The sequence below is a fragment of the Chanodichthys erythropterus genome, chromosome 2, assembly GCF_024489055.1.
Source record: "Chanodichthys erythropterus isolate Z2021 chromosome 2, ASM2448905v1, whole genome shotgun sequence".
NCBI classification, from domain to species: Eukaryota; Metazoa; Chordata; class Actinopteri; order Cypriniformes; family Xenocyprididae; genus Chanodichthys; species Chanodichthys erythropterus.
Window position 1 is genome coordinate 3,539,062 of NC_090222.1, and position 27,431 is coordinate 3,566,492.

A 27,431-nucleotide genomic window follows, 5' to 3' on the forward strand; every position below is an offset into this window, starting at 1 on the left:
TTATTCACACTTGCCATTATTTGCCAACAAGTTACAGATAGGTTAACTCATACTTCTGGTTGTAAACAGCAGCCGATGTCCGGTTTTAGTGGCAGGTATGTTACTGTACTGCAGGGATTCACATGGATGACTAACCTGGAATTCTGTCGCAAACGAGGATGCCGATTTTTTGTTTTTCTTTCTTCCCTCCTTCTTTCTAACAGTGAAACTAAAGTCTGCAGTCAGTGGCGAACTCTTACATTTCTAGTCTACTGTAAGGAGTTTATTGGATATTAAAAAGTCATGGGTGTCTGGTTCACGCGCTTTTCGCTTCTTTTGGGGATTTTCCTGTCGTCATTCTCGGAGCTCACAGGTAACATCACATCCAAACCCTCTCTAACATTCAACACTTACAGACACACAGTAGTCTATCCATTTCGATGCTCATTCAGTCGGTGTTAATCTTTACCTCTTCACACTTGTGTTCATCTCAAATATGTATTTCACTGAGATAAGGGGCAAAACATGTCCTGCACACAAACGCCCTCTTTATGTTACAAGTAAATAAATTCATCAAATAGAAATACTTAAAAATTTACATCGAAAGGAAATCTGGATACTCAGGTTATTCATTGCTTTTATTTTTAAATTATTTTGTTTTAAACACATGCTCTATACTCGGAAAATACATGTAATGTAGCCTGTCTTCAGGCATGAGGTCACAATGTAAAACTGCCAAACAGTGTGAAGTTCTTTTAAAACTGCAACAAAAACTGCAAGTGTTTAAAACGGCAACAAATTATATATATATATATATATATATATATATATATATTGAATGGCAGAAATCTGTAATATATCAAACAATACAAAAGTAAGTCTTTAATTATATTTTCCATTAAAATGGCTGTCAAAGTTGTTCCTCACTTTGCATCAACTCCATCATAATTCTGAATAAATCAGGCAATGTCATGGTCATCTTTAACTCTGAGGACCCTTTTCTTTTTCCTGCTCATTGGCCCTGCGTTCCATTCGGAAGGGCTCATCCCTATGCCCTAATCCCTTCAGAGGGTTTACCCTCCGGAGTGAGAGCTTTGAAGGGATGAAGGGTGTAGGGGTAAAAAAAACCTGTTCTTTTGGAACGCACTTCAGCGTCATCTTAACGAGACAATCAAGGATGATAAATTGTGCAAGCTGCGCCTTTTGTTTAACGTTATTATTTATTTATTTTAGGTTTACCACATGTAGGCTATATTGTATCTATGTATTTGAAACATTTGAATGGACTGATAAATGAGCTGTAAAGTTTTTTTTTTTTTTTTTTTGAAGTGCAATGTCATTTTGACCATAATAATGTACCAAATCTAACTCGTATAAATATTACAGTAGTACAGAAAAATATTATACATACCTTTATAGTTGAAATCGAACTCCTAACCTCCTGTACCCATTCTGTGACATCAAACAACTTCCCTGTGCAAAGGATCATGGGGGCCCGAAGTGTCCATCAGTTGTTCCCTTCGAAATCCTTCATTCCGAAGTGCTCTTTGAAGTGGCCAGTTTTGAGCACTTTGGTTTGGAACAACCCTTCAATATGGCGGCCATGATTATTTTCACTCCGAAGTGCCCTTCGGAGGGTGATATATCCCGTTTGGAACGCACCGTGGATCTCACTGTAGGACACATAGTCCTGAAAGTTATATATTTTTTATATTATATTATATTTGTTTTAGTATATTAGTTTATATTTATGTTAGTTCATCCAGAAATGAAAATTCTGCCATTAATTACTCACCCACCAGTCGTTCCACACTCGTAAGACCTTCATTCATCTTTGGAACACAAATTAAGATATTTTTGATTGCATTGAGAGCAAGATAATTTACACTTTCAATGCCCAGAAAGCTACTAAAGACATATTTAAAACAGTTCATGAGACTACAGTGGTTCAACATTAATGCTATGAAGTGACGAGAATACTTTTTGTTTGCCAAAAAAGCAAAATAACAACTTTATTCAACAATATCTAGTGAATATTATCAAACTCAAACTGCCAAAGTCATGTGAACCATTGAAATTTCGAAACACTTATGACGTAACAAAGCCTCATTTACTGAAATCACGTGACTTTGGCAGTTTGAGTTTGATCGTTTAATACACAATCCACTGATTCGAAACAAAAGATTCGTAAAACTTTGAAGCTTCATGAAGAGATATTGTTACGAGATATGAAAACATGAAAAGATACGAGATATTGTTGAATAAAGTCGTTATTATTATTTTTTTTTTTTTTTGGTGTACAAAAAGTATTCTAGTGGTTTTATAATATTACGTTTGAACCACTGCAGTCACATGAACTGTGTATCTACCTTTCTGGGCATTGAAAAAAGAAATGAAGATGCTGGCTATGAGGGCCTCACTGAGCCATCAGATTTCATCAAAAATATCTTAATTTGTCTTCTGAAGTTGAACGAAGGTCTTACGAGTGTGGAACGACATGAGGGTGTGTAATTAATGACAGAATTTGGGTGAACTAAACCTTTAAACATAAATAATACTTTTAAAGGGTTATAAATCACAATGAAAATACATAGTCTTTGTCTTTTTGGAATTAAATATAAGCTACATTGTGACACTGTCACACAAGAGACAATGTTTTAAACGCTCTATATATTATAATGATTATGTATATTACGAGTTTTAATAGGTTTACATGTTGTTACATGTTGACATCACTAACCCTAAAATTTACATAAACCCCACCTCCGAGAACACAACAAAGGGGGTGAGGCCATGTTACTGCATTACAAGATGACAAAATGACAAGTTATAACTGTAATTAAACTAAACTATACCTGTTCTATCTTCATGCAGCATACAGTGGGTACGGAAAGTATTCAGACCCCCTTAAAGTTTTCACTATTTGTTATATTGCAGCAATTTCCTGAAATCATTTAAGTTAATTTTTTCCTCATTAATATACACACAGCACCCCATATTGACAGAAAAACACAGAATTGTTGACATTTTTGCAGATTTATTAAAAAAAGAAAAACTGAAATATCACATGGTCCTAAGTATTCAGACCCTTTGCTGTGAAACTCATATATTTAACTCAGGTGCTGTCCATTTCTTCTGATCATCCTTGAGATGGTTCTACACCTTCATTTGAGTCCAGCTGTGTTTGATTATACTGATTGGACTTGATTAGGAAAGCCACACACCTGTCTATATAAGACCTTACAGCTCACAGTGCATGTCAGAGCAAATGAGAATCATGAGGTCAAAGGAACTGCCTGGAAAGCTCAGAGACAGAATTGTGGCAAGGCACAGATCTGGCCAAGGTTACAAAAACAATTCTGCTGCACTTAAGGTTCCTAAGAGCACAGTGGCCTCCATAACCCTTAAATGGAAGACGTTTGGGACGACCAGAACCCATCCTAGAGCTGGCCGTCCGGCCAAACTGAGCTATCGGGGGAGAAGAACCTTGGTGAGAGAGGTAAAGAAGAACCCAAAGATCACTGTGGCTGAGCTCCAGAGATGCAGTCGGGAGATGGGAGAAAGTTGTAGAAAGTCAGCCATCACTGCAGCCCTCCACCAGTCGGGGCTTTATGGCAGAGTGGCCCGACGGAAGCCTCTCCTCAGTGCAAGACGCATGAAAGCCCGCATGGAGTTTGCTAAAAACACCTGAAGGTCTCCAAGATGGTGAGAAATAAGATTCTCCGGTCTGATGAGACCAAGATAGAACTGTTTGGCCTTCATTCTAAGCGGTATGTGTGGAGAAAACCAGGCACTGCTCATCACCTGTCCAATACAGTCCCAACAGTGAAGCATGGTGGTGGCAGCATCATGCTGTGGGGTGTTTTTCAGCTGCAGGGACAGGACGACTGGTTGCAATTGAGGGAAAGATGAATGCGGCCAAGTACAGGGATATCCTGGACGGAAACCTACTCCAGAGCGCTCAGGACCTCAGACTGGGCAGAAGGTTTACCTTCCAACAATACAATGACCCTAAGCACACAGCTAAAATAACGAAGGAGTGGCTTCACAACAACTCCGTGACTGTTCTTGAATGGCCCAACCAGAGCCCTGACTTAAACCCAATTGAGCATCTCTGGAGAGACCTAAAAATGGCTGTCTACCGACGTTTACCATCCAACCTTACAGAACTGGAGAGGATCTGCAAGGAAGAATGGCAGAGGATCCCCAAATCCGGGTGTAAAAAACTTGTTGTATCTTTTCCAAAAAGACTCATGGCTGTATTAGATCAAAAGGGTGCTTCTACTAAATACTGAGCAAAGGGTCTGAATACTTAGGACCATGTGATATTTCAGTTTTTCTTTTTTAATAAATCTGCAAAAATGTCAACAATTCTGTGTTTTTCTGTCAATATGGAGTGCTGTGTGTACATTAATGAGGGAAAAAAATGAACTTAAATGATTTTAGCAAATGGCTGCAATATAACAAAAAGTGAAAAATTTAAGGGGGTCTGAATACTTTCCGTATCCACTGCATATTCACTGGCTCTGTAAGATCTTACAACAGTTCCCACATGAGCGATTTATAGATTATAATGACAGAATATGCTAATATGCGGGGTATTGAAATCGCATTTGAATGCGCGCTTGCGTTTACTTTCACTTTCACAATTGCGTGTACTCTGTAAATATGGAGCGGCGGCAACTGTTATCCAACTGAATTAAATGGTTTTTTTTTATTTAAATACAGAGTAAAACCATAGTGGAGGCGTAATGTATACGTAGCGGTGGCATATTCTTTCCTAATCATCCTAACACTCTGTCATGGCAACATCACGAGACTACTTTTCGCCTCGATGAAAAAATCGTATTAGTCTCGCGATATCTATATATAATATATCGTCACATATTAGTCTCGTGACACGAGATCTCGTCACACCCCAGCTTGTATAACAGTGTCAATTTTCTGTCCCCTCAAAATAACTCAACACACAGCTATCAATGTCTAAACCTCTGACCACAAAAGTGAGTACACCCCTAAGTGAAAATGTCCAAATTAGGCCCAATGAGCCATTTTCTTTCCCCGGTGTCATGTGACTCGTTAGTGTTACAAGATCTCAGGTGTGAATGGGGAGCAGGTGTGTTAAATTTGGTGTTATCGCTCTCACTCTCTCATACTGGTCACTGGAAATTCAACATGGCACCTCATGGCAAAGGACCCTCTGAGGATCTGAAAAAAAAAAAAGTTTCTCTACATAAAGATGGCATAGGCTATAAGAATATTGCTAAGACCCTGAAACTGAGCTGCAGCATGGTGGCCAAGACCATACAGCGGTTTAACAGGACAGGATCCTCTTAGAACAGGCCTTGCCATGGTCGACCAAAGAAGTTGAGTGCACGTGCTCAGCCTCATATCCAGAGGTTGTGTTTGGGAAATAGACATATGAGTGCTGTCAGCATTGCTGCAGAGGTTGAAGGGGTGGGGGGTCAGCCTGTCAGTGCTCAGACCATACGCCGCACACTGCATCAAATTGGTCTGCATGGCTGTCATCCCAGAAGGAATGTAGTCAGAGTTTTAGACATTAATGGCTGTGTGTTGAGTTATTTTGAGGGGACAGCAAATTTACACTGTTATACAAGCTGTACACTTGTAGCAAATACTTTACATTGTAGCAAAGTGTCATTTCTTCAGTGTTGTCACATGAAAAGATATAATAAAGTATTTGCAAAAAATGTGAGGGGTGTGTGTGTGTGTATATATATATATATTCAGACGTGGATAAAATTGTTGGTACCCTTGATAAATAAGATCAAAGGTGATTTGTAAAAAATGTTTATCCTTTTGATCCTTAATTCATAAAATTAGCAAAAATCTAATGTAACACAGTTTGTATGTAGGGGAAGAAGGAGGCAGGAACCGGCAAACGTTAAACCCAATTTTAATATATAAAATAAACAAATACAAAACGAAAGTAAAATGCCAGCAGTTGTTCGTGAGGAACACAAACATAAAAAAAAACATAAAATAAAGTCCAGGCCTGGTCCTCTCTCGTCCTTCACTGTCGTCGCTCCCCTTTTATGCTTCTGGGGCTCCTCTGTGAGAGATTCGAGACCGGTGCAACACGCAGCTGATGCTCATTATCAGCTGCGAATAGCCTCACAGCTATTCTCTACTCGTCACATCTAACCTTTCATTGGAGAATAATAATTTTAAAATTATTCATTATGAAATAAATGTTTTTCTCTAATAAACACTGCTCACAATTGATCATACCCTTTTATTCAAAACTTTTTGCAACCCCCTTTTGCCAAGATAACAGCTCTGAGTCTTCACCTATAATGCCTGATGAGTTTGGAGAACACCTAACAAGAGATCAGAGACCATTCCTTCATACAGAATCTCTACAGGTCCTTCAGATTTCCAGCTCCATGTTGGTGCTTCTTCTCTTCAGTTCACTCCACTCATTTTCTTTAGGGTTCAGGTCAGGGGACTGGGATGGTCATGGCAGAAGCTTCATTTTGTGCTCAGTGACACATTTTTGTGTTGGTTTTGATGTTTGTTTTGGATCATTGTCCTGATGGAGGATTCAACCACGGCCCATTATAAACTTTCTAAGCAGAAGCGGTCAGGTTTGATTTTTCATCTGTTGGTATTTGATAGAATCCATGATACCATGTATCTGAACAAGATGTCAAGGACCACCAGCAGAAAAATAGGCCCACAACATTAAAGATCCAGCAGTAAATTTAACCTTGGACATGGGGTACTTTTTATCCATGTGTGCACCAAACCAATCTGGTTGGTTTGCTGCCAAAAATCTCTTTTTTTAGTTTCATCTGACCATAGAAGCCAGTCCCTTTTGAAGTTCCAGTCGTGTCTGACAACTGAATATGCTGGAGATTGTTTCTGGAGGAGAGCAGAGGATTTTTCTTGAAAACCTCCTAAACAATTTGTGGGGATGTAGGTGCTGTTTGATCATTTTTTTAGGCTTTCTGAGACTCAAGACTCAACTAATCTCTGCAATTCTCCAGCTGTGATCCTTGGAGAGTCTTTGGCCACTCAAACTCTCCTCCTCACCGCGCCAATAATTGTGCCCAACGTTGTTTTGGAGAAAAACATTTATTTCATAATGTGATTTTCCCCCCACTTTTTTCCTTCAATGAAAGGTTAGATTTTTGCTAATTTTATGAATTAAAGATCAAAAGGATAAACAATGCAGATTTTTACAGTCATCTTTGATCATATTTATCAAGGGTACCAACAATTTTTGTCCACATTTGTGTATATATATATATATATATATATATATATGTGTGTGTGTGTGTGTGTGTGTGTGTGTGTGTGTGTGTGTGTGTGTGTGTGTGTGTGTCTGTGTGTGTGTGTGTGTGTGTGTGTGCATATTTTTTTTTTCTCCTTGTTATACCTAAAATCTTAATGTTTGCTTAAAAAAACGTTTGTCTTTTCATCATTTCAGGTGGTGCAGAGCTCAACGTTACTGTTGAAGAGGGCACAAGCATCCACATTAATACAAGTGCTGGCATAAACACACAGTGTGAAGTTTGTATAAGTCAGGAGTGCCAGTCTTCTGTGATCCTCAGAAATGATACGAGTTTGAATTTCAGCTGTTCACAGCCAGAGAATGTGTTCACCGTGCAGATCATCAGAGATATTGGAGAGCTGTCAGATGAAAGTAATCCTTTTACTCCTTACATTTTTCATTTAGACAATCATATTTCGCTGGTCATTAAAGGTGCTAAAGAGGATCTTTTCGTCGACTGAGAAACCAAAGACTTAGTCTTAGTTAGTGAGTTTTTGAAATGAGTGCATGCGTAAGAACAACCCCCCCCTCCTTTCGAGGGAACACCTCCCAAAACTCGTGCACGAGTATTGGAACACGAGTGTTTACCACTGGCATTCACTGTGTCGTGTTAGTGGATTCATTATGTCGGACTCACCACAGGTAACTCATAATCTGCAGTTGTTACTCCTGTCTCCGGACAAAAACATTGCATGCGGCGCCTGTGGAGTGTGGAAAGTTACTGGAGCGTGCAGCCGCACACGTCTCTCACAAGGAACGTCATGGCAGTGATTGACAAGCCAGAGGGCCAACGATTGGCTGATGTTTTTAAGGCCCTACCTTGTGCACAGATGATGTATATTAATATTATTCCTTTCAGTGCACCTAATAAATAGTCTTTTATCAGTTAGTAAAGACAGTTTCAAGTAATATTGCAAAAATGTATAAAACAAAACATCCTCTTTAGCACCTTTAAGACAAAAAAAAATATATTCAAAGATTTGTTTAAATTAGGGCTGGGAAGTGATTCAATTTCTTAATCTGATGTGGCGATCTAGCGATGTGGTAATCTGATAAATCACAAATTTATTGTACATCAAATTTGACAGGAATTATCCTCAAAAGAAAATTTGAAGTCATTGTTGTGTAAAGCATCAAACAGATATTACAAAAAGTAGATTCAGAATGAAATATTTTACTTGATTCAACAGAGATTTTATTACACAAACATTTGGACCATGAGGGTGAGTAAATGATGATAAATGATGACTGAATTTTAATTTTGGGGTGAACTATAACTTTATTTATATCAATATAGAAATATGAAAGTAAACATATGGTGAACTGATGTTTTATGAATCATTTTCTTAGAGAAGTTAATTTACTGAAGGCTACCAAGAAAGCTAGGTTACTGTTTTTTTTTTTTAATTAATATGTGCACATTTATTATTAATGTGGGGGGGCGGCGCGTTGTTCAGGCACAATAGTGCTCTATGATAGATATATACAGTATCACTTTTATTTAGTTTGCCTTTTTTATTCAAAATATTTAAAAACTTGTTAAAGGATTAGTTCACTTTCAAGTGAAAATTAGCCCAAGCTTTACTCACCTCAAGACATCCCAGGTGTATATGACTTTCTTCTTTCTGATGAACATAATCAAAGAAATATTAATACGCTGACGTATCTGAGCTTTATAATGGCAGTGAATGGGATCAATGAGTGTGAGCTGAAGAAAGTGCTTCCATCCACATCCATACATTATAAATATGTTCTCCACACGGCTCGTGTAGTAAAGAGAGTTTCAAGTAATATTGCAAAAATGTATAAAACAAAACATCCTCTTTAGCACCTTTAAATCATGTCAGTTGATTTATAACACGCAATGGGTGCTGCCCCCGCAGCCAAACCGCAAAAGCATGATTCAATTTAGCAGTGAATGTTCTGATCTTACCAGTGTTGACATATGCATGATCCATTCGGAAGGGCTCATCCCTATGCCCAAATCACTTCAAAGGGTTTACCCTCCGGAGTGAGAGCTTCGAAGGGATGAAGGATGTAGAGGTCAAAAAAACTATTTTTTTAGAACACACTTCAGCGTCATCTTAACGAGACAATAAAGGAGGTGCCTTCGTCTTTTTTCCCTGGTTTACTCTTTGTATTAATATGCATTATTTTACTGTAGTAACATTATAAGCTACTTCCGGTCTTTTACTTAAATGTAATGTATATTGTGTCTATGTATTTGAAACATTTGAATGTTTCAAGAGAGCTGTAAAGTATTTTTGTTGAAGTATTTTGACCATAATAATGTACCAAATCTAACTCTTATAAATATAACAGTATAGAAAAATACTATATATACATTTATAGGTAACATCGAACTCCTAACCTCCTGTACCTATTCTGTGATGTCAAACAACGTCCCTGTGCAAAGTATCATGGGGTTCCGAAGTGTCCATCAGTTGTACCCTTCGAAATCCTTCATTCCAAAGGGCCCTTTGAAGTGGCCAGTTTTGAGCACTTCGGTTCGGAACAACCCTTCAATATGGCGGCCATAATTGTTTTCACTCCAAAGGGCCCTTCAGAGGGCGATATATCCCATTTGGAACGCACTGTAAGTGTCTATGGGCTTTACCCTATGGTTTTACCTGATCTCTGATCAGTTTTATACATTTGTAGATGTTTTAATTAGACATTAGAACAATTAAAATTAATAATGGTAGTTATTAATCTATTATTTTTCCTATTTAGCTTGAGCCAAAGAACAAAGAAAACCAGCCCTGAAAATTGACAAACGAACACATATTATACAGACACTCTATATTTATTCTTATTAGATGATTAATTAATAGATTTCACTTTCAATAAAACTTTTGCAATACATTTGTAAAAGGTGTTATGCGTGTTTGGCCTGGGTTTTGTTGCATTTACACTGTTCTGACCAAAGGGTTCACTGTGAAGATGGGTGTTAGATTTTTTCAAAGCCTTCACTGTCACGGTTGCAAACACGGAGACGAGAGACAGATCCAATTGCAGGTAATTTATTAGGGAAATCCAAAATCGTAGTCCACAACAAGCATGGGTCAAAAGCCAGGGATCAGTCCAACAAAAACAAAAAACGGGAACAGGAAACACAGACCAGGGAATGTGAACTGAAAACTCCAGGATGTGAACAGAAACAGACAGGGTATAAATAGACAGACACTGATTACAAAATACATGACAGCTGGGTGTAATGAAGTGATAAAGGGATAATGAGTCCGGCAGTGCGTTATGGGTAGTGTAGTCAAGGGGTGAAAGAGTCCAGGATGGAGTGCCCTCAAGTGGCAGATAGGGCACTCACACTATAGATCGTGACATTACCCCCCCCTCAAAGGAGCGGCTACCAGACGCTCCACCAGCCAAAACAAAAACACAGCTCAGGAGGGAGGTGGACAGGAGGAGGATCAGGGGGAGGGATGGCGGGTCAGATCCAGGGTGCCCCACAGATAGCCAGGGCGGTGCTGGAGGAACTGACCAGGCTGGTTCCAACGGTTCTGGAGTCCTGGCTGAGAGCCAGGGTGGCGCTGGAGGAACTGACCAGGCTGGTTCCAGCGGTTCTGGAGTCCTGGCTGAATACCAGGGTGGCGCTGGAGGAACTGGCCAGGCTGGTTCCAGCGGGTCTGGAGTCCTGGCTGATTGCCAGGGTGGTGCCGGAGGAACTGACCAGGCTGGTTCCAATGGTTCAGACGGCCTGGGCAGTGGCGACAGGGCAGAAAGCCTGGGTGGCGGCGGCAGGGCAGAAGGCTTGGATGACAGCGGCAGGACAGAAGATCTGGGCGGTGGCGGCAGGGCAGAAGGCTTTGACGGCGGCAGGGCAGAAGGTTTGGATGACGGCGGCAGGACAGAAGATCTGGACGGCGGCGACAGGGCTGGCCAAGGGTGCTTCGTGGCCGTATCAGGGAGAACGAGCAGCTCGGTGACATCCTCCGTGGCCGTATCAGGGAGAGCGGACAGCTCGGTGACGGCCTCCGTGGCCCAATCAGGGAGAGCGGAGGACTCAGGGACGGCAGCGGGCTCGGATTGGAACTGCTCTGGGACGGCAACGTGCTCGGACTGGGGCTGCTCTGGGACGGCAGCGTGCTCAGGCTGGGGCTGCTCTGGGACGGCAGCGTGCTCAGGCTGGGGCTGCTCTGGGACGGCAGCGTGCTCAGGCTGGGGCTGCTCTGGGACGGCAGCGTGCTCAGGCTGGGGCTGCTCTGGGACGGCAGCGTGCTCAGGCTGGGGCTGCTCTGGGACGGCAGCGTGCTCAGGCTGGGGCTGCTCTGGGACGGCAGCGTGCTCAGGCTGGGGCTGCTCTGGGACGGCAGCGTGCTCAGGCTGGGGCTGCTCTGGGACGGCAGCGTGCTCAGGCTGGGGCTGCTCTGGGACGGCAGCGTGCTCAGGCTGGGGCTGCTCTGGGACGGCAGCGTGCTCAGGCTGGGGCTGCTCTGGGACGGCAGCGTGCTCAGGCTGGGGCTGCTCTGGGACGGCAGCGTGCTCAGGCTGGGGCTGCTCTGGGACGGCAGCGTGCTCAGGCTGGGGCTGCTCTGGGACGGCAGCGTGCTCAGGCTGGGGCTGCTCTGGGACGGCAGCGTGCTCAGGCTGGGGCTGCTCTGGGACGGCAGCGTGCTCAGGCTGGGGCTGCTCTGGGACGGCAGCGTGCTCAGGCTGGGGCTGCTCTGGGACGGCAGCGTGCTCAGGCTGGGGCTGCTCTGGGACGGCAGCGTGCTCAGGCTGGGGCTGCTCTGGGACGGCAGCGTGCTCAGGCTGGGGCTGCTCTGGGACGGCAGCGTGCTCAGGCTGGGGCTGCTCTGGGACGGCAGCGTGCTCAGGCTGGGGCTGCTCTGGGACGGCAGCGTGCTCAGGCTGGGGCTGCTCTGGGACGGCAGCGTGCTCAGGCTGGGGCTGCTCTGGGACGGCAGCGTGCTCAGGCTGGGGCTGCTCTGGGACGGCAGCGTGCTCAGGCTGGGGCTGCTCTGGGACGGCAGCGTGCTCAGGCTGGGGCTGCTCTGGGACGGCAGCGTGCTCAGGCTGGGGCTGCTCTGGGACGGCAGCGGGCTCAGGCTGGGGCTGCTCTGGGACGGCAGCGTGCTCAGGCTGGGGCTGCTCTGGGACGGCAGCGGGCTCAGGCTGGGGCTGCTCTGGGACGGCAGCGTGCTCAGGCTGGGGCTGCTCTGGGACGGCAGCGTGCTCAGGCTGGGGCTGCTCTGGGACGGCAGCGTGCTCAGGCTGGGGCTGCTCTGGGACGGCAGCGTGCTCAGGCTGGGGCTGCTCTGGGACGGCAGCGTGCTCAGGCTGGGGCTGCTCTGGGACGGCAGCGTGCTCAGGCTGGGGCTGCTCTGGGACGGCAGCGTGCTCAGGCTGGGGCTGCTCTGGGACGGCAGCGTGCTCAGGCTGGGGCTGCTCTGGGACGGCAGCGTGCTCAGGCTGGGGCTGCTCTGGGACGGCAGCGTGCTCAGGCTGGGGCTGCTCTGGGACGGCAGCGTGCTCAGGCTGGGGCTGCTCTGGGACGGCAGCGTGCTCAGGCTGGGGCTGCTCTGGGACGGCAGCGTGCTCAGGCTGGGGCTGCTCTGGGACGGCAGCGTGCTCAGGCTGGGGCTGCTCTGGGACGGCAGCGTGCTCAGGCTGGGGCTGCTCTGGGACGGCAGCGTGCTCAGGCTGGGGCTGCTCTGGGACGGCAGCGTGCTCAGGCTGGGGCTGCTCTGGGACGGCAGCGTGCTCAGGCTGGGGCTGCTCTGGGACGGCAGCGTGCTCAGGCTGGGGCTGCTCTGGGACGGCAGCGTGCTCAGGCTGGGGCTGCTCTGGGACGGCAGCGTGCTCAGGCTGGGGCTGCTCTGGGACGGCAGCGGGCTCAGGCTGGGGCTGCTCTGGGACGGCAGCGGGCTCAGGCTGGGGCTGCTCTGGGACGGCAGCGGGCTCAGGCTGGGGCTGCTCTGGGACGGCAGCGGGCTCAGGCTGGGGCTGCTCTGGGACGGCAGCGGGCTCAGGCTGGGGCTGCTCTGGGACGGCAGCGGGCTCAGGCTGGGGCTGCTCTGGGACGGCAGCGGGCTCAGGCTGGGGCTGCTCTGGGACGGCAGCGGGCTCAGGCTGGGGCTGCTCTGGGACGGCAGCGGGCTCAGGCTGGGGCTGCTCTGAGAGCATCCTCCAGGCACGCAAGACCGCCAAAACATAGAACGTGAGGACAGCCCTCTTGGCCATCACCGGACTGATAGGGAGAGCATGCCGTACTGGAGCAGACTCACTGGCTGGAGCGGGCTCTGTAGTAGACTCACTGGCTGGAGCGGGCTCACTGGCTGGAGCGGGCTCACTGGCTGGAGCGGGCTCACTGGCTGGAGCGGGCTCACTGGCTGGAGCGGGCTCTGGAGTGGACTCACTGACTGGAGCGGGCTCTGGAGTGGACTCACTGACTGGAGCGGGCTCTGGAGTGGACTCACTGACTGGAGTGGACTCACTGACTGGAGCGGGCTCTGGAGTGGACTCACTGACTGGAGCGGGCTCTGGAGTTGACTCACTGACTGGAGCGGGCTCTGGAGTTGACTCACTGACTAGAGTGGACTCACTGACTGGAACGGGCTCTGGAGTGGACTCACTAACTGGAGCGGACTCTGGAGCGGACTCACTGACTGAAGCGGGCTCTGGAGTGGACTCACTGGCTGGAGACTTCCTTCTCCTCCTCCTCCTCCTCCTCCCTTTACCGGGGTGAAGCTGAGGCTCAGTGCCCACCTCCCCTGTGCCTTCTGAAACGGATTCCTGGGCTGGAGCATGCACACTGCCTGGTTGACTCGGTGAGGTCCATTCTCTCCGATGGCGGAGATATGCGGCGAATCTCCAGAAGCCCTTCCATCTCACATTGAGGCAGAGGATCGTCAAGGCAGCAATTAAAGAAATCCTTCAAAGCCGCATCATTGTACCCCAGCCCCACCGCCATCGTCCAAAAGACCTTGGCGAAGCATCCTACCTCCCATCCCTCTTGGCGTAGAGCCCTCACCGCCCGCAGTTGATCCAAACGCTCCCTGGTATTGGCTGGAGGAAGGATACGGAACCCCACACTGCTGGATCCTTGCATGCTGGAGTTTTCTGTCACGGTTGCAAACACGGAGACGAGAGACAGTTCCAATTGCAGGTAATTTATTAGGGAAATCCAAAATCGTAGTCCACAACAAGCATGGGTCAAAAGCCAGGGATCAGTCCAACAAAAACAAAAACAAAACACAGGAACAGGAAACAACACAGACCAGGGAATGTGAACTGAAAACTCCAGGATGTGAACAGAAACAGACAGGGTATAAATAGACAGACACTGATTACAAAATACATGACAGCTGGGTGTAATGAAGTGATAAAGGGATAATGAGTCCGGCAGTGCGTTATGGGTAGTGTAGTCAATGGGTGAAAGAGTCCAGGATGGAGTGCCCTCAAGTGGCAGATAGGGCACTCACACTATAGATCGTGACATTCACACATTACAGCACATTTGCTTCACTGCTTTAGTGTTTCACGAAGCCTTGATCTGGCCATCACTAATGGTAAATATCAAATAAAAATATAACTGAACCAAAATATATTGCATTGATTTAACTGCGAAAAAAAATAAATTTGAGGTAGCAATGGGAAGCGGTTCTTTCTGACAGTTTGATTTAATGAACAGGTAAAAAAAAAAAAAAAAACGGTTCACCAGTTCTTTACAACCTCACGTAATTATGTCAGTTATATCATCCCAGTAGATGAAAATAGACTCAGACATATTCAAATAAAGTCATTTGTAATTATAACTTAAGTTAAATAATAATAATCATCACCATCTTGGGTTTATAACATTACGTTTTGCAAATAAAGCACCCTAATACAGGCACTGATGTGCAAAAGTGGATGTTTTACACAATTTATTTGTTATTAAAGGTAAAGTAAAATTGAATTTACCTTGGCATAGTTGAATAACAAGAGTTCAGTACATGGAAATGACATACAGTGAGTCTCAAACACCATTGTTTCCTCCTTCTTATATAAATCTCATTTGTTTAAAAGATCTCCGAAGAACAAGTGACTCTCAACATTATGCAACAGTCGGGATCATTAATATGCACGCCCCCTATATTTGCATATGGCAGCTCGTGTTCAAGGCATTACACAAGGACAGCCAGTATTAACATCTGGATCTGTGCACAGCTGAATCAACAGACTAAGCAAGCAAGAACAATAGCGAAAAATGGCAGATGGAGCAATAATAACTGACATGATCCATGATAACATGATATTTTTATTGATATTTGTAAATTGTCTTTCTAAATGTTTCGTTAGCATGCTGCTAATGTACTGTTAAATGTGGTTAAAATTACCATTGTTTCTTACTGTATTCACGGAGACAAGACTGTCATTATTTTAATTTATTAAACACTTGCAGTCTGTATAATTCATAAACACAACTTCATTCTTTATAAATCTCTCCAACAGTGTGTAATGTTAGCTTTAGCCACGAAGCATAGCCTCAAACTCATTCAGAATCAAATGTAAACATCCGAATAAATACTGTTCTTACGCGATTAGACATGCTGCATGATGAACACTTTGTAAAGATCCATTTTGAGGGTTATATTAGCTGTATGAAAAAAAGAGGATGACTTGACTTGATAGTTAACCCTCTGGAGTCTGAGGCTGATTTGGGGTTTGGAGAAGTTTTCATTACACTGTATTCAGCACAAACTAGGCTACAATAATATGTGAGGAACATGTATGTACATGTTTGTATTTTTGAAGGAATAATGTTTATGCGTGGTTATTGAAAAAAAAAAAAAAAAAACTTAAGTCACTGAAATAAGGCCAAAAAAAGTATATTAAATCTGTGTTCACAAGACTTTTGGGTATTGGAGGTTGTAGACTATAGTTTTTGCTTCAGAATTGTGTAAAATTATGCTGCCTACTCCTTCATATAAAACAATATATTGATTTAGTTTTTGTAAGACACTTTTTGTCAAGAAACATAGTATGTGTGGAGGCGTGAATCTGCATATATAATGGGCCATTTACACCTGAGAAGACAAAAGAATCACATAATAATGACCTGAAATGACTTGCATATTAATGAGGCCTTTCAGTCAGGTAGGCTGTGAAAAAAACCCTCTGTAATAATGTCTCAGCTCATCATAAACAGCAACACTGTCAGTATGTGTATGTCTACTGCTGAGCTGAAAACTGCTGCAACCTGAATATAAAGTTGACAAAAAAAAAAAAAAATTGTTTCCAGTATGATTTTTTTTTATTAATACATTTTATACATTTACTTTGCCCCCCCTTTTTTAAGCTTTATATCAACTTATTTAGAAATTAAACAAGCTGTTCCTGAAAATATACTGCAATATTGAATAAAACAAATAAATATTTAGTTTGACAGTTTTACAAACCATTTATCACTTTTCCAATCTTTAAAAAAAATACAGTGATAAGACATAAACATATTTCCAATATGATTTATTTTGTTACACTTCTGATGTTTCTAAATACTTAAGAAACATTTTGTCCTCCTGACCTAAAAAAATACACATGCTCAGTATCTCCAGCTCATCGGTTCTCAGTATGTCACACGTGTCCTAAAGAAATGGTTCAAATAATTCTGACCAGCACTGTAGATTGGTAGATAGCAGGGGCGTTTCCTCCGAGTAGGCAAGGGAGGCATTGCCTCCTCCTCCTCCTCCTCCTCAAAAAAAAAAAAAATAGGATGAGAAAATAATCCATATTACATATAAAACAACACAAATATTAAAAATTTTGACATTAAAAAGAGCGCAAGTCACTCGTATTTCTTAAGGAACACTGCCTAACAGCGACACCTGTAGGTAAAGTTACAGCAGGAGGCATGCCTCCCTTTCCACTCATAGGAAACCATAGAAAACCAATAAACCCCCAGCGTGCGGTGGGTTATGTGGGGGGTAATTACGAATGAATGGGGGAAAGTCACGTGAGAGGAGGCAATGTCTCCAGTGCGCTATGATTGGATGTAATTGGTTTGTGCGATAAATCCCGCCTCTTGTTGACGAGCGTGTTCCGCACGTCAGTTTGAATGAAAAAATGATGGTGTCAATGGGACGACTAGTTGACAAGTAAGTAAACATATCACCCAGTTAGATAGCACCGCTTTACAGTGGGTACGGAAAATTCAGACCCCCTTAAATTTTTCACTCTTTGTTATATTGCAGCCATCTGCTAAAATCAAGTTCTTTTTTTTTCCTCATTTATGTACACACTGCACCCCATATTGACAGAAAAACACATAATTGTTGACATTTTTGCAGATTTATTAAAAAAGAAAAAATGAAATATCACATGGTCCTAAGTATTCAGACTCTTTGCTGTGACACTCATATATTTAACTCAGGTGATGTCCATTTCTTCTGATCATTCACAGAGTAAATTACCATGGTAACTGACTCTGGGTATGAGTTACCTCTCTTTCAGAAACGGACTTGACTTACCCTGCTTTCTCGGGTTTGACATACCTCCCATTCTGAAATGGAAAACCCAGAGTTTCCCTCATTTCAGGGTTAACATACTCAGAGTTTTCACTTAACCTCCTTTCTTAAATGGGCCCCTGGTGTCCCAATATTTTTGAAAATTATATATATATATAATATATAAATTATATATATATATATATATATATATATATATATATATATATATATATATATATATATATATATATATATATGGGTAGACATGGATTTCTGATTGCTGACTGCTGCTTGGTTAACACTGTGCGCTTGTTGTTAACTTAATAAATCTACTGGTTCTTTCTCTGACATGATGCATTTGTTCAACAGTGAAATCAATCATTGAACCCAAAGAACACCATGCCTTTCAAAAGTTCAGTCGGACCTTCACCTGGAATCTGAATCCTCCGGCTGAAAGGACAACCCATTTTAAATTCAGTACTGGTTTACGGCAGATTCAGCATACAGACAGCTGCCCAGACAAACACGTTTACACGATCACATCGGAGAATGTCACTGTTGGGAGGTTTTGTCAGAATGGAGCAATTACAGAAATCCAAGTGAAAAATGTTGGAAAACTGTCTTTGGAAGTGTCTGGAGGTCAACCTCTGGACATGAAAGATATTGATGTATTACTGGGACGTGCCATTGGTGGTAAGTAGCAATGGTAAATCTTACATAAATAAGCACAAATTGTCTTTAAAAAATAGTCATATGTAAATGGTTGAACTTTCACTGTTTTACAGCGGTGGCTGTTTTTGAAGTTGTTCTCCCAGAGATGAGTTCAACCCAGGATTTCTTTACCCTAAACCCTTTTCCTGAAAATGCAGGGACAACGTGGCGTTTCAGCATGTCCCATGCGTACTACACAGATGTGCGCATTATAAACTACACTGTTCCAACATGCCTCCAACCTGAAAACATCCCAGAAATGAGGTACCATTGGGTGGGCAAGAAATTTTTGGTAAAACCACTGAACGTAACCCAGCCATTGGTGGAGACTGGATTCTTTACCCTCGTCTTAAAGAACTGTGAAATGTCCAAGACAGATCCTCTATCGGAAGGCCTAATGGTGCACTTTCAAATCTCTGCCATGGGGAGAACACACGGTATGTGACATTTTTTTATGCAAGATGTTAATAAATAATATTAACAAAATAAAAGGGATCATAAAAATTACAGGCTATTTTTATGTAGTGAATAGTCTGTCCTGAATAAGCTGTTTCACACAACAAATGTTTACTTAGAGTCCACATTTAAAAATAATAACTGAATTTACACAAACACCAGCAAACAAGTTGGCTGTTGTATTTATAATTTTATTAAAAATAACTGTCATGTTCACACTGCCCCAACAGACACCAACAAACACTGATTGAACATGTTCACTTGGGTGAAAACAAACCCCGACCAATGCCAACAGACGGCGTCAGGAGTAACACTCTGATCCAACAAAACCCAACAGGCGTGTTTGTCTGTGCAGTGTGAATTGGCCTTTAGACATATAAACAACATTAAAAACTTGATTTTCACCACAGGGGTCTCCACTCTTTAAGGGTGTACTCACACTAGGTGCTCTGAACTGTGCCCGAGCGTGTTTGACTCTCAAAGCCCAGTTCGTTTGACTAGTGTGATCGTTCCATACCTTGCCCCAGCATGGTTTATTTAGACGTCCCTGGCCCGGAGGTGGGCCAGAGCACGGTTCAGTAGGGCTCAGGTGCTGTACGCATGCAGTGTGAGCGCTAACCGTGTTGGAGCACAGAACATCTACTACTTTTGTGTGTGCTACTGTCATCATTATGATGGCAAAAGTCTAGTGTGAGGACACCCTAAGTGATCAACTACAAGCTTTGTTTGTGATAGTTGTTCATGAGTCTCTTGTTTGTCCTGAACAGCCGACTGTTCTTAAAAAAAAAAATACACCAGATCCTACACATTCTTTGGTTTTTCAGCATCTTCTGCATTTTTGAACCCTTTCTAACAGTGACTGCATGATTTTGAGATCCATCTTTTCACACTGAGGACTTTCATAGACAACTATTCTAAAAAGGTGAAAACATTCAATAATGCTCCAGACCGCAACACAACTTGTGTGAAAATTCCTGCACAAATATCCTACTGTTTTTTGGCTCAATGGTCCTTTGAGAAATTAATTCCTGTCTGAATGTGAATGTCTGTGATTGCTGATGTTGTATTAAAGGATTAGTTCACATTCAAATAAAATTTTCCTGATAATTTACTCACCCCCATGTCATCCAAGATGTCCATGTCCTTCTTCCTTCAGTGGAAAAGAAATTAAGGTTTTTGATTAACACATTCCAGGATTTTTCTCCTTATAGTAGACTTCAGTGGACTTCACTGTTGAAGGTCAAAATTAGAGTTTCAGTGCAGCTTCAAAGGGCTTTAAACGATACCAGATAAGGAATAAGGTCTTATCCAGTGTTGGGGAAGCTACTCTGAAACTATAGTTTAATAAATTAAAGTAGTTAAACTACAGTCAAGCTACCCTTCTGAAAAAGTAGTTAGCTACACTACAGGTTACTATCGAAAAGTAGCTAGCTACATTGAAACTACTTTTAATTTTAATTTTTTTATGACATAGCTTATTACAAATAACTGGGTAACTGTTAATGAAGAATGTTTAAGTAAGATGTTTGGGGTTTAAAACAAAGCAATGCACTACAATTATGATTTCAAAGCATACTATTTTATTTTGTAAACTATATCAAAAGATACAATACTCAAATGTATATACTCAAAAGTCAGTACTCCTATAACTCACACTGACTCTCTTTGCACGCTTTATATATATTAAAATTCTGAATGTATTATAAGTTTTGTTTTTCATGCTATGAGAAGACCGACGACCAATTGCACTCTGCAGTTTCAGAAATGATTTCTACATAGAAATGCAGGATTCATGCTCAAAATTGCTACCATAACCATAACACGGGACAAAAATATGCAATAATAAAAATAATAAGCAATGTAAATGCAGACTACAAAAATATTACAATTTCTGTAGCAATATTTGTAAAATTCTATTCCAATTATTTGTAAAATGATTTAACATCTTAAATGTCTCACTACGCGAATCATACGCTTCTCGCGTGAACATTCTTAAACCCGAGAAACCGATTTTATTAGATCAGCGCACTAAGCTATGTTGTTGTTCCCTTTCATGGGAACATCGACGTTGCGTAGTCGCTTTGGGAACGCCTCTGCATGTTTTGTCTTGAAGCACGCGTGAAATCGAACCAATAATGTGACGGGACGTCAGAGCAGGTGACGTAGTTCTGGTGCTCTTGCAAAAAGGAGCTATAGAAGGGTTTCTCCTCCCAGCAAGCTGTCAGGGTTTTACAGTCTGTACTTTGTTCCAAAGAGGGTTGTAGGATACTTTCATGTATCCATCCATCCTCACAGGAGATTCCTCAGATTTGCTTTTGGGGGCGAAGCTTATAAATACAGGGTTCTTCCTTTCTGCCTAGCTCTTTCACCCCGCACCTTCACAAAATGCGTGGATGCAGCTCTGGCTCCTCTGAGACTCCAGGGCATTCGCGTGTTGAATTATATCAACAATTGGTTGAATTTAGCTCAGTTTGAGCACATGGCAGTCCAACATCGAGATGTTGTTCTGTCTCACATCAGAAGGCTAGGGCTGAGACTTAATGCCAAGAAGAGTGTGCTTCTTCCAGCTTAAACTACCAACTATCCAGGGGTAGTCTGGGATTCCATCACAATGCAGGCACGTCTGTCTCCTGCTTTGGTGCGTTCCATTCTCTTGGCCGTGAATGGGGTGAAATTAGGCCAGTCACACACTGTAAAACAGTTTCAGAGACTGTTGGGTCTGACGGCAGCTGCGTCCAACGTGATACCTTTTGGCCTGCTGCACATGAGACCCTTACAGTGGTGGCTCAGGACCAAGGGGTTTTCTCAGAGGGGAAATCCTTTTCGCATGATTAAGTTCATGCGGCAATGCCTTCGTGCCTTAGTCATGTGGAAGAAGCCTTGGTTCCTGTCCCAGGGACCTGTGTTGGGGGCTCCTTGTCGTTGTGTAATGCTAACGACGGATGCTTCCCTCACAGGCTGGGGGGCGATCATGAGTGGTCTTATATCAACCATCAGGGGCTCTGAGGTCTCACCAGTTGTGTAGATTAGCCCATCGGATCCTCTTGTGGGCCCAGGGGAAGCTCCTATCCCTGAGAGCAGCACTTTTCCCGGGGCATCAAAATGTGGGGGCAGACATCCTGTTGAGGCAGGGGCCGAGGCCCGGGGAATGGAGTCTCCGCCCTGAGGTGATGGTGCTCATTTGAGAACTTCGGCTTTGCAGAAGTTGACCTATTTGCTTTGAAAGAACATCTATTTGCCCCCTCTGGGGTTGGATGCCATGGTGCAGTTGTAGCCGAGCTTACGTCTGTACACTTTTTCCCCGATCACTCTGTTCCCAGGAGTTCTGGAGAGGGTTCGCCTAGAGAGGGTCTATCTCATACTGATAGCCCTGTTCCGGCCAACCCGAGTTTGATTTGCAGACCTAGTGTCTCTTCTAGACGGCTCCTCCATGGATATCCCCATCAGACAGGACTTTCTGTCTCAAGCCGGTGTCATGATAATTTACCCCCGCATGGAGTTGTGGAAACTCTGAGCCTGGCCTCTGATAGAATCCGGTCTCCCAACTGAGGTTGTCGAGACCATACTCCACTCCAGAGCTCATTCCACGAGAAAGCTATACAGACATATAAATGGAAGACATATAAATTGAACTTGCTGTAGACAACTTCAGCTGGACCTGTTCTATCAGTCTTGTGCTGCAATTTCTCCAAGTATAAATCTTGGATGGTTTATCTCCTTCTACCTTGAAGGTTTATATAGTTGCTATTTCCACTTATCATGCTCCGGTGGAGGACTCTTCTGTGGAAGAGACCCCCTATTTATATGCTTTCTCTATGGTACCCAGAGGCTGAGGCCTTCTGTGTGTACAAAACTCTGGTCTGGGACTGGGCTATTGTGTTGGAAGGGTTAGCTGAGGCTCCCTTTGAACCATTAGAGGAGGTGTCTGGAAGATTCCTCTCTCTTAAAACTGTCCACTTGTTGGCAATTTCATCTCTCAAAAGAATTGAATATCTTCAAGCACTTTCGCTTGCTCCCTCATGTTTGGAATTTGCGCCTGGTATGTTCAGGGCTTTCCTTCATCCTAGACCTGGTTATAAACCCAAGGTCCACACCAACGTCCCAGGACCGACTGTACTGCATGCCTTTTGTCCTCCTCCTTTGACTAATCCGGATCAGGAAGAATGAACAAGTGGGTGGTCGAGGCCATTTCCCTTGCCTATGAGTCATACAGGCAGCCTTCACCTTTGGCTGTCCAGGCACACTCTACTAGGGGTATGGCTGCCTCAAAGGCTTTGATCTCGGGGGTTCCCATCAACGAGATATGTGATGCGGCTGGGTGGTCATCTCAGCATACCTTCATTAGGTTTTATAACCTTGATTTGGGCTCCACTCCAGGGTCCTCGGTGCTCTCGTCATAAGATAACAGACAGGCACTTGGTCTTATGGCCTAGTTGGGATAGCGTTCACAAAGTGACTATGCAGCGTCGATGTTCCCATGAAAGGGAATGTCTCGGGTTACGTCTGTAACCCTGGTTCCCTGAATAAGGGAATGAGACTCTGCGTAGCTTAGCCATACTCCCTGCACGCCTGTGAGCGTCTGCTTCATCCATATCAGAAGCTGGCGTTCTTTGTTCTCAGGAGTGCTTTATAGTTTCCTGGTCCATGACGTCAACCGCTCTGACGTCCCGTCACACTTTTGTTTCGATTTCATGAGTGCTTCAAGACAAAACATGCAGAGGCATTCCCAAATCGACTACACAGCGTCTAGTTCCCTTATTCAGGGAACCAGGGTTACAGACGTAACCTGAGACGTTTTCTGTTTAATTTACGGATGCTTTGCCAATGAAATGAATCAAAACACAGCGTTAGTGAACTTATGTTCATTATAAAACTGGCGGGACAGATTAGACTATGGCGGGTCACCCCTGTAATAAAATAGTTCGCATACATTTGATATAGACTGCAATAATGCAGAACAATCAATTTAAAAAGGCTATTATTCACTTGTATGTGCTTGAAGTCTTCGACACAGACAGCGTTTTAATCATGTTTATAAATTAAGCGTAACCTTTACTAATCGATTCGTGCAGTGTGAACCCACTCCTGTCTTTTACATAATCATCAGGCGATCGCTTCTCAATGAACTGCTGATGAACTGAACTGATAAAGCCGCAAAATGCGTTATATAACAATAGATGGCAGTAATGCATGATTTTAGTTCATGATCTGAAGACGCTGTGCTGCTTTATGAATGAATTAGGCTCGTCAGAATGCAAAACGGAAAGTAGCTTGTAGCTTTTGGTCGCGCTACACCGCTACTTGCTGGAAAATGTAGTTAACTACTGGAAAAGCTACACTGTTTTAAAAGTAGCTGAACTACATACGAGCTACTGAAAAATGTAGTTAAACCAGTAGCGCCACTTACTGGTCTTATCTAGTGAAACGATCAGTCATTTAAAAAAAAAATTGTAATTGTATATGCTTTATTTAAACAGATGATCACCTTCCACAAGTGCTTCCACCAAAACCGCACTTTCGTATTCTTCAGAAAGTTTACGCTGTATGTCCTATGCCTTCCCTATTCTACTTACGGAATGAACGCAGTGCCAGTTCCATTTTTTCCGTAAGTAGAACAGGGAAGGCGTAGGACATACAGCGTATAAGCTTTTTTGAAGAATACGAAAGTACGGTTTTGGTGGAACCACTTGGAAGGCGATCTGTTGTTTATATAAAGCATATACATTTACATATCTTATCGTTTCGCTAGATAAGACCCTTATTCCTCGTCTGGTGTTGTTTAAAGCTCTTTGAAGCTGCACTGAAACTGTAATTTTGACCTTCAACAGTGAAGTACACTGAAGTCCACTATAAAGAGAATAATCCTGGAATGTTTTCATCAAAAACCTTCATTTCTTTTAAATTGATGAAAGAAAGACATGGACATCTTGGATGACATGGGGGTGAATAAATTATCAGTAAAATGTTATTTGAAAATGAACTAATCTTTTAACCTAACGCTTTTCCTCATGTGTTTTTGACCTACCTGAGCCACCGTTTTCACACCAATCTTTGGCATGCTTTCATTTTAATATGGATGGTAGGCTATCCGATAAAAAAAAAATTACATGTATAAAGCAAATAAATCCAGCCAAACTCGTGAAGTTGACAAAGTCAATGATGGATGATGGATGAAGTCAGCAAAATTGGTAATCTGTTCACTTTTTTGCTAACCATGCCATACCTACACTATTAATATTTTAAACAAATGCTCACACAGAATACAGAAAATTATAAAACCTATTTTTTATTCTACAGCCCTTTCGGGTAAATTGGGACAGTGCAATTGGTAAAATGGGAATGCTTCCCCATTTTTTTTTTTATATTTTTTTTTTAAATAAAGAATTTTTTTAAATAAAAGAATATCTTTATAAATACTGAAGCACTAGTAAATTATGTTGATGTTTCATGTTCAGGTCTGGGTTCCTTTTCTTGTTTGTTTCAGAAAACGCTTTAATTCCATTAGTTTTTGCATATTCAAAAGCTATATTGCGCACATCTCTACGAAAGAAGCTTTAATATTTTTGTCAGTTATTTTTCAGATGACTCTGGATGTAGTTATGCCTCAGGCAGAAAACCATTTTTGTCACTCAACAGCTCCTTTCACTCTTTTTCAATGGTGGATTTTGAAACATTCCATGCACTGGGCAAAAAAACAAAGTATAGGTTCTTGTCCTGCCTCAACTCTTCCCCTGTACTTATTGAAGCCCTTTCATTCTTTATTTACAACACTGATTATACCTCTCCTCTTTTGTTAGGTTGACATGTTTTTTCCAATTTTTTTTTTTTTTCCATCTCTGCCTATAGTCAGGGATGGGCAGTATTTCTGATACATGTATTTAAAATATAAAATAGTATTTTGTAATTTGTTTTTGATAGGGTTGAAGAAATTGGCTTCATATTTTTTTTTTTTTATCAAAATGCTTTTGTGTTTTGTATTTTTGTAGTTTTAATGTACTGTAAAATACTTTGTAAAAAGTCTAGATGACATCATAAAAATGCAACCTCTGTCTGGAGCCCACTCAGTAGTTTGCTCAGACTTGTTGAGATCAGAACAGAAAATTATACTGTAGACATTCCAGCACTTGAATAGTACCACACCCACATGATTTACATTTGACCAATCAAATGTTGATATTCAAATTAAGTACTGGTATTACAACATTTAAAGACCACCCACTATTATCGTTATTTTTTTTAAACAGCACTACACCAAAATGATTATTTGTCCCATTTTTGCTGACTTCATCTGGGTTTTTGATAATAAATTTAAATTATATCAATAATAAATTAAAAGACATGTATGTCATATGAGATGCATGCAAGCACAGCAGATGACCTTCTGTAACATCCACATTTAGAAAACACACACTCCCACCTCTGTAATAAACACAGAGATGTTAGTCCTGTTAGAAACGGTACATGGAATCACAGACCTCAAGATAACTCAATGATGAGTCATGATGAGTAACTCAAACATCATTGAGGAAAATAGTAAGACTAAGAAAGAAAATCTGAATAGGGCTTTATTTTTATTCTGCCTTTTAGTCCTGAAGAGAAAATAAGTACAATTTACCCAGACTATCCAATTTAAAAAGGTTAAACCCACTGAATGCATATACAGAAGGGGTATGTGAACATATGAGTATACCTGTAGTTTGGTTGAATAATAGTGTAACCATCACCTTACTGTAGTGTTCTTTATCACTAGTAGAGTGAATCTCATGTAAACAGGTATTATTATACCCTAAAATGAAGAGAAAAATTAAGCCACTATGTTTAACTTCATCCTGTGCATTGTGATGATTTTCAAGACACTATTATTGTTATGGATTGATTGTTTCATTTTTGATTTACTCTGATTACACATGGCTAAGATCTGCTGTGTCATTATGATAAACCCAAGCAGGTCCTGGTCATGACTCATGGATACAGGATATGAGAAGCGCGTTTTCCTTCTATTCAGTGGATTTTGAAGAGTCTCAGGCCTCACATGAGTTGTAGCTTCTTTTAGTCAACCTTACTTTTTTTTTTACTTGTTTGATTAGAGTGAGGAAACTATTGAGCAACAGTCACTGATTCAAACTGCAGCAACAGTGACTGATTTAAGACATTGTTTCAACACTGAGCAGACAGTCACAACAGACATTTTTGGTTATTTTTTAAATGCATTATGAATTTGCTTTAGTTTAATTTCATCCATTTTTGAAATATTTTCTTATGTCTAGTATGTCTGTCACACAACAGAAGAGGGCATGCAGGTAGGTAAAATATAAAAAGTTTATTTTTAAAAAATATATATTTTTATTGCTTTCTTAGATTACAAAACAAAGAGAACATGTAATAGCAACACAAACTTTGAAATAAACCCACATATTCAGATACAATTACTCAACATAAAGGAAAACAACATATAGACATATTTACACCCACAAATACATACACAAGCCCCCCCCCCCCCCCCCCCAAATAAAAATAAATAAAATAGAATGAAGGCCTCC

The 27,431-nt window shown here is 42.3% G+C and overlaps 1 protein-coding gene across 1 annotated transcript in view; it reads left to right on the forward strand.

Annotated features, from left to right (window-relative positions):
- The first annotated feature begins 282 nt into the window (after positions 1 to 282).
- Positions 283 to 27,431, forward strand: part of LOC137025114 (CUB domain-containing protein 1-like) — a 48,612-nt gene continuing 21,463 nt past the window's right edge. The window contains exons 1-4 of the mRNA XM_067393147.1: positions 283 to 352; positions 7,433 to 7,648; positions 18,094 to 18,417; positions 18,510 to 18,872. Of these exons, the coding sequence (XP_067249248.1) occupies positions 283 to 352; positions 7,433 to 7,648; positions 18,094 to 18,417; positions 18,510 to 18,872 (973 nt within the window). The remainder of the gene's footprint in view (positions 353 to 7,432; positions 7,649 to 18,093; positions 18,418 to 18,509; positions 18,873 to 27,431) is intronic.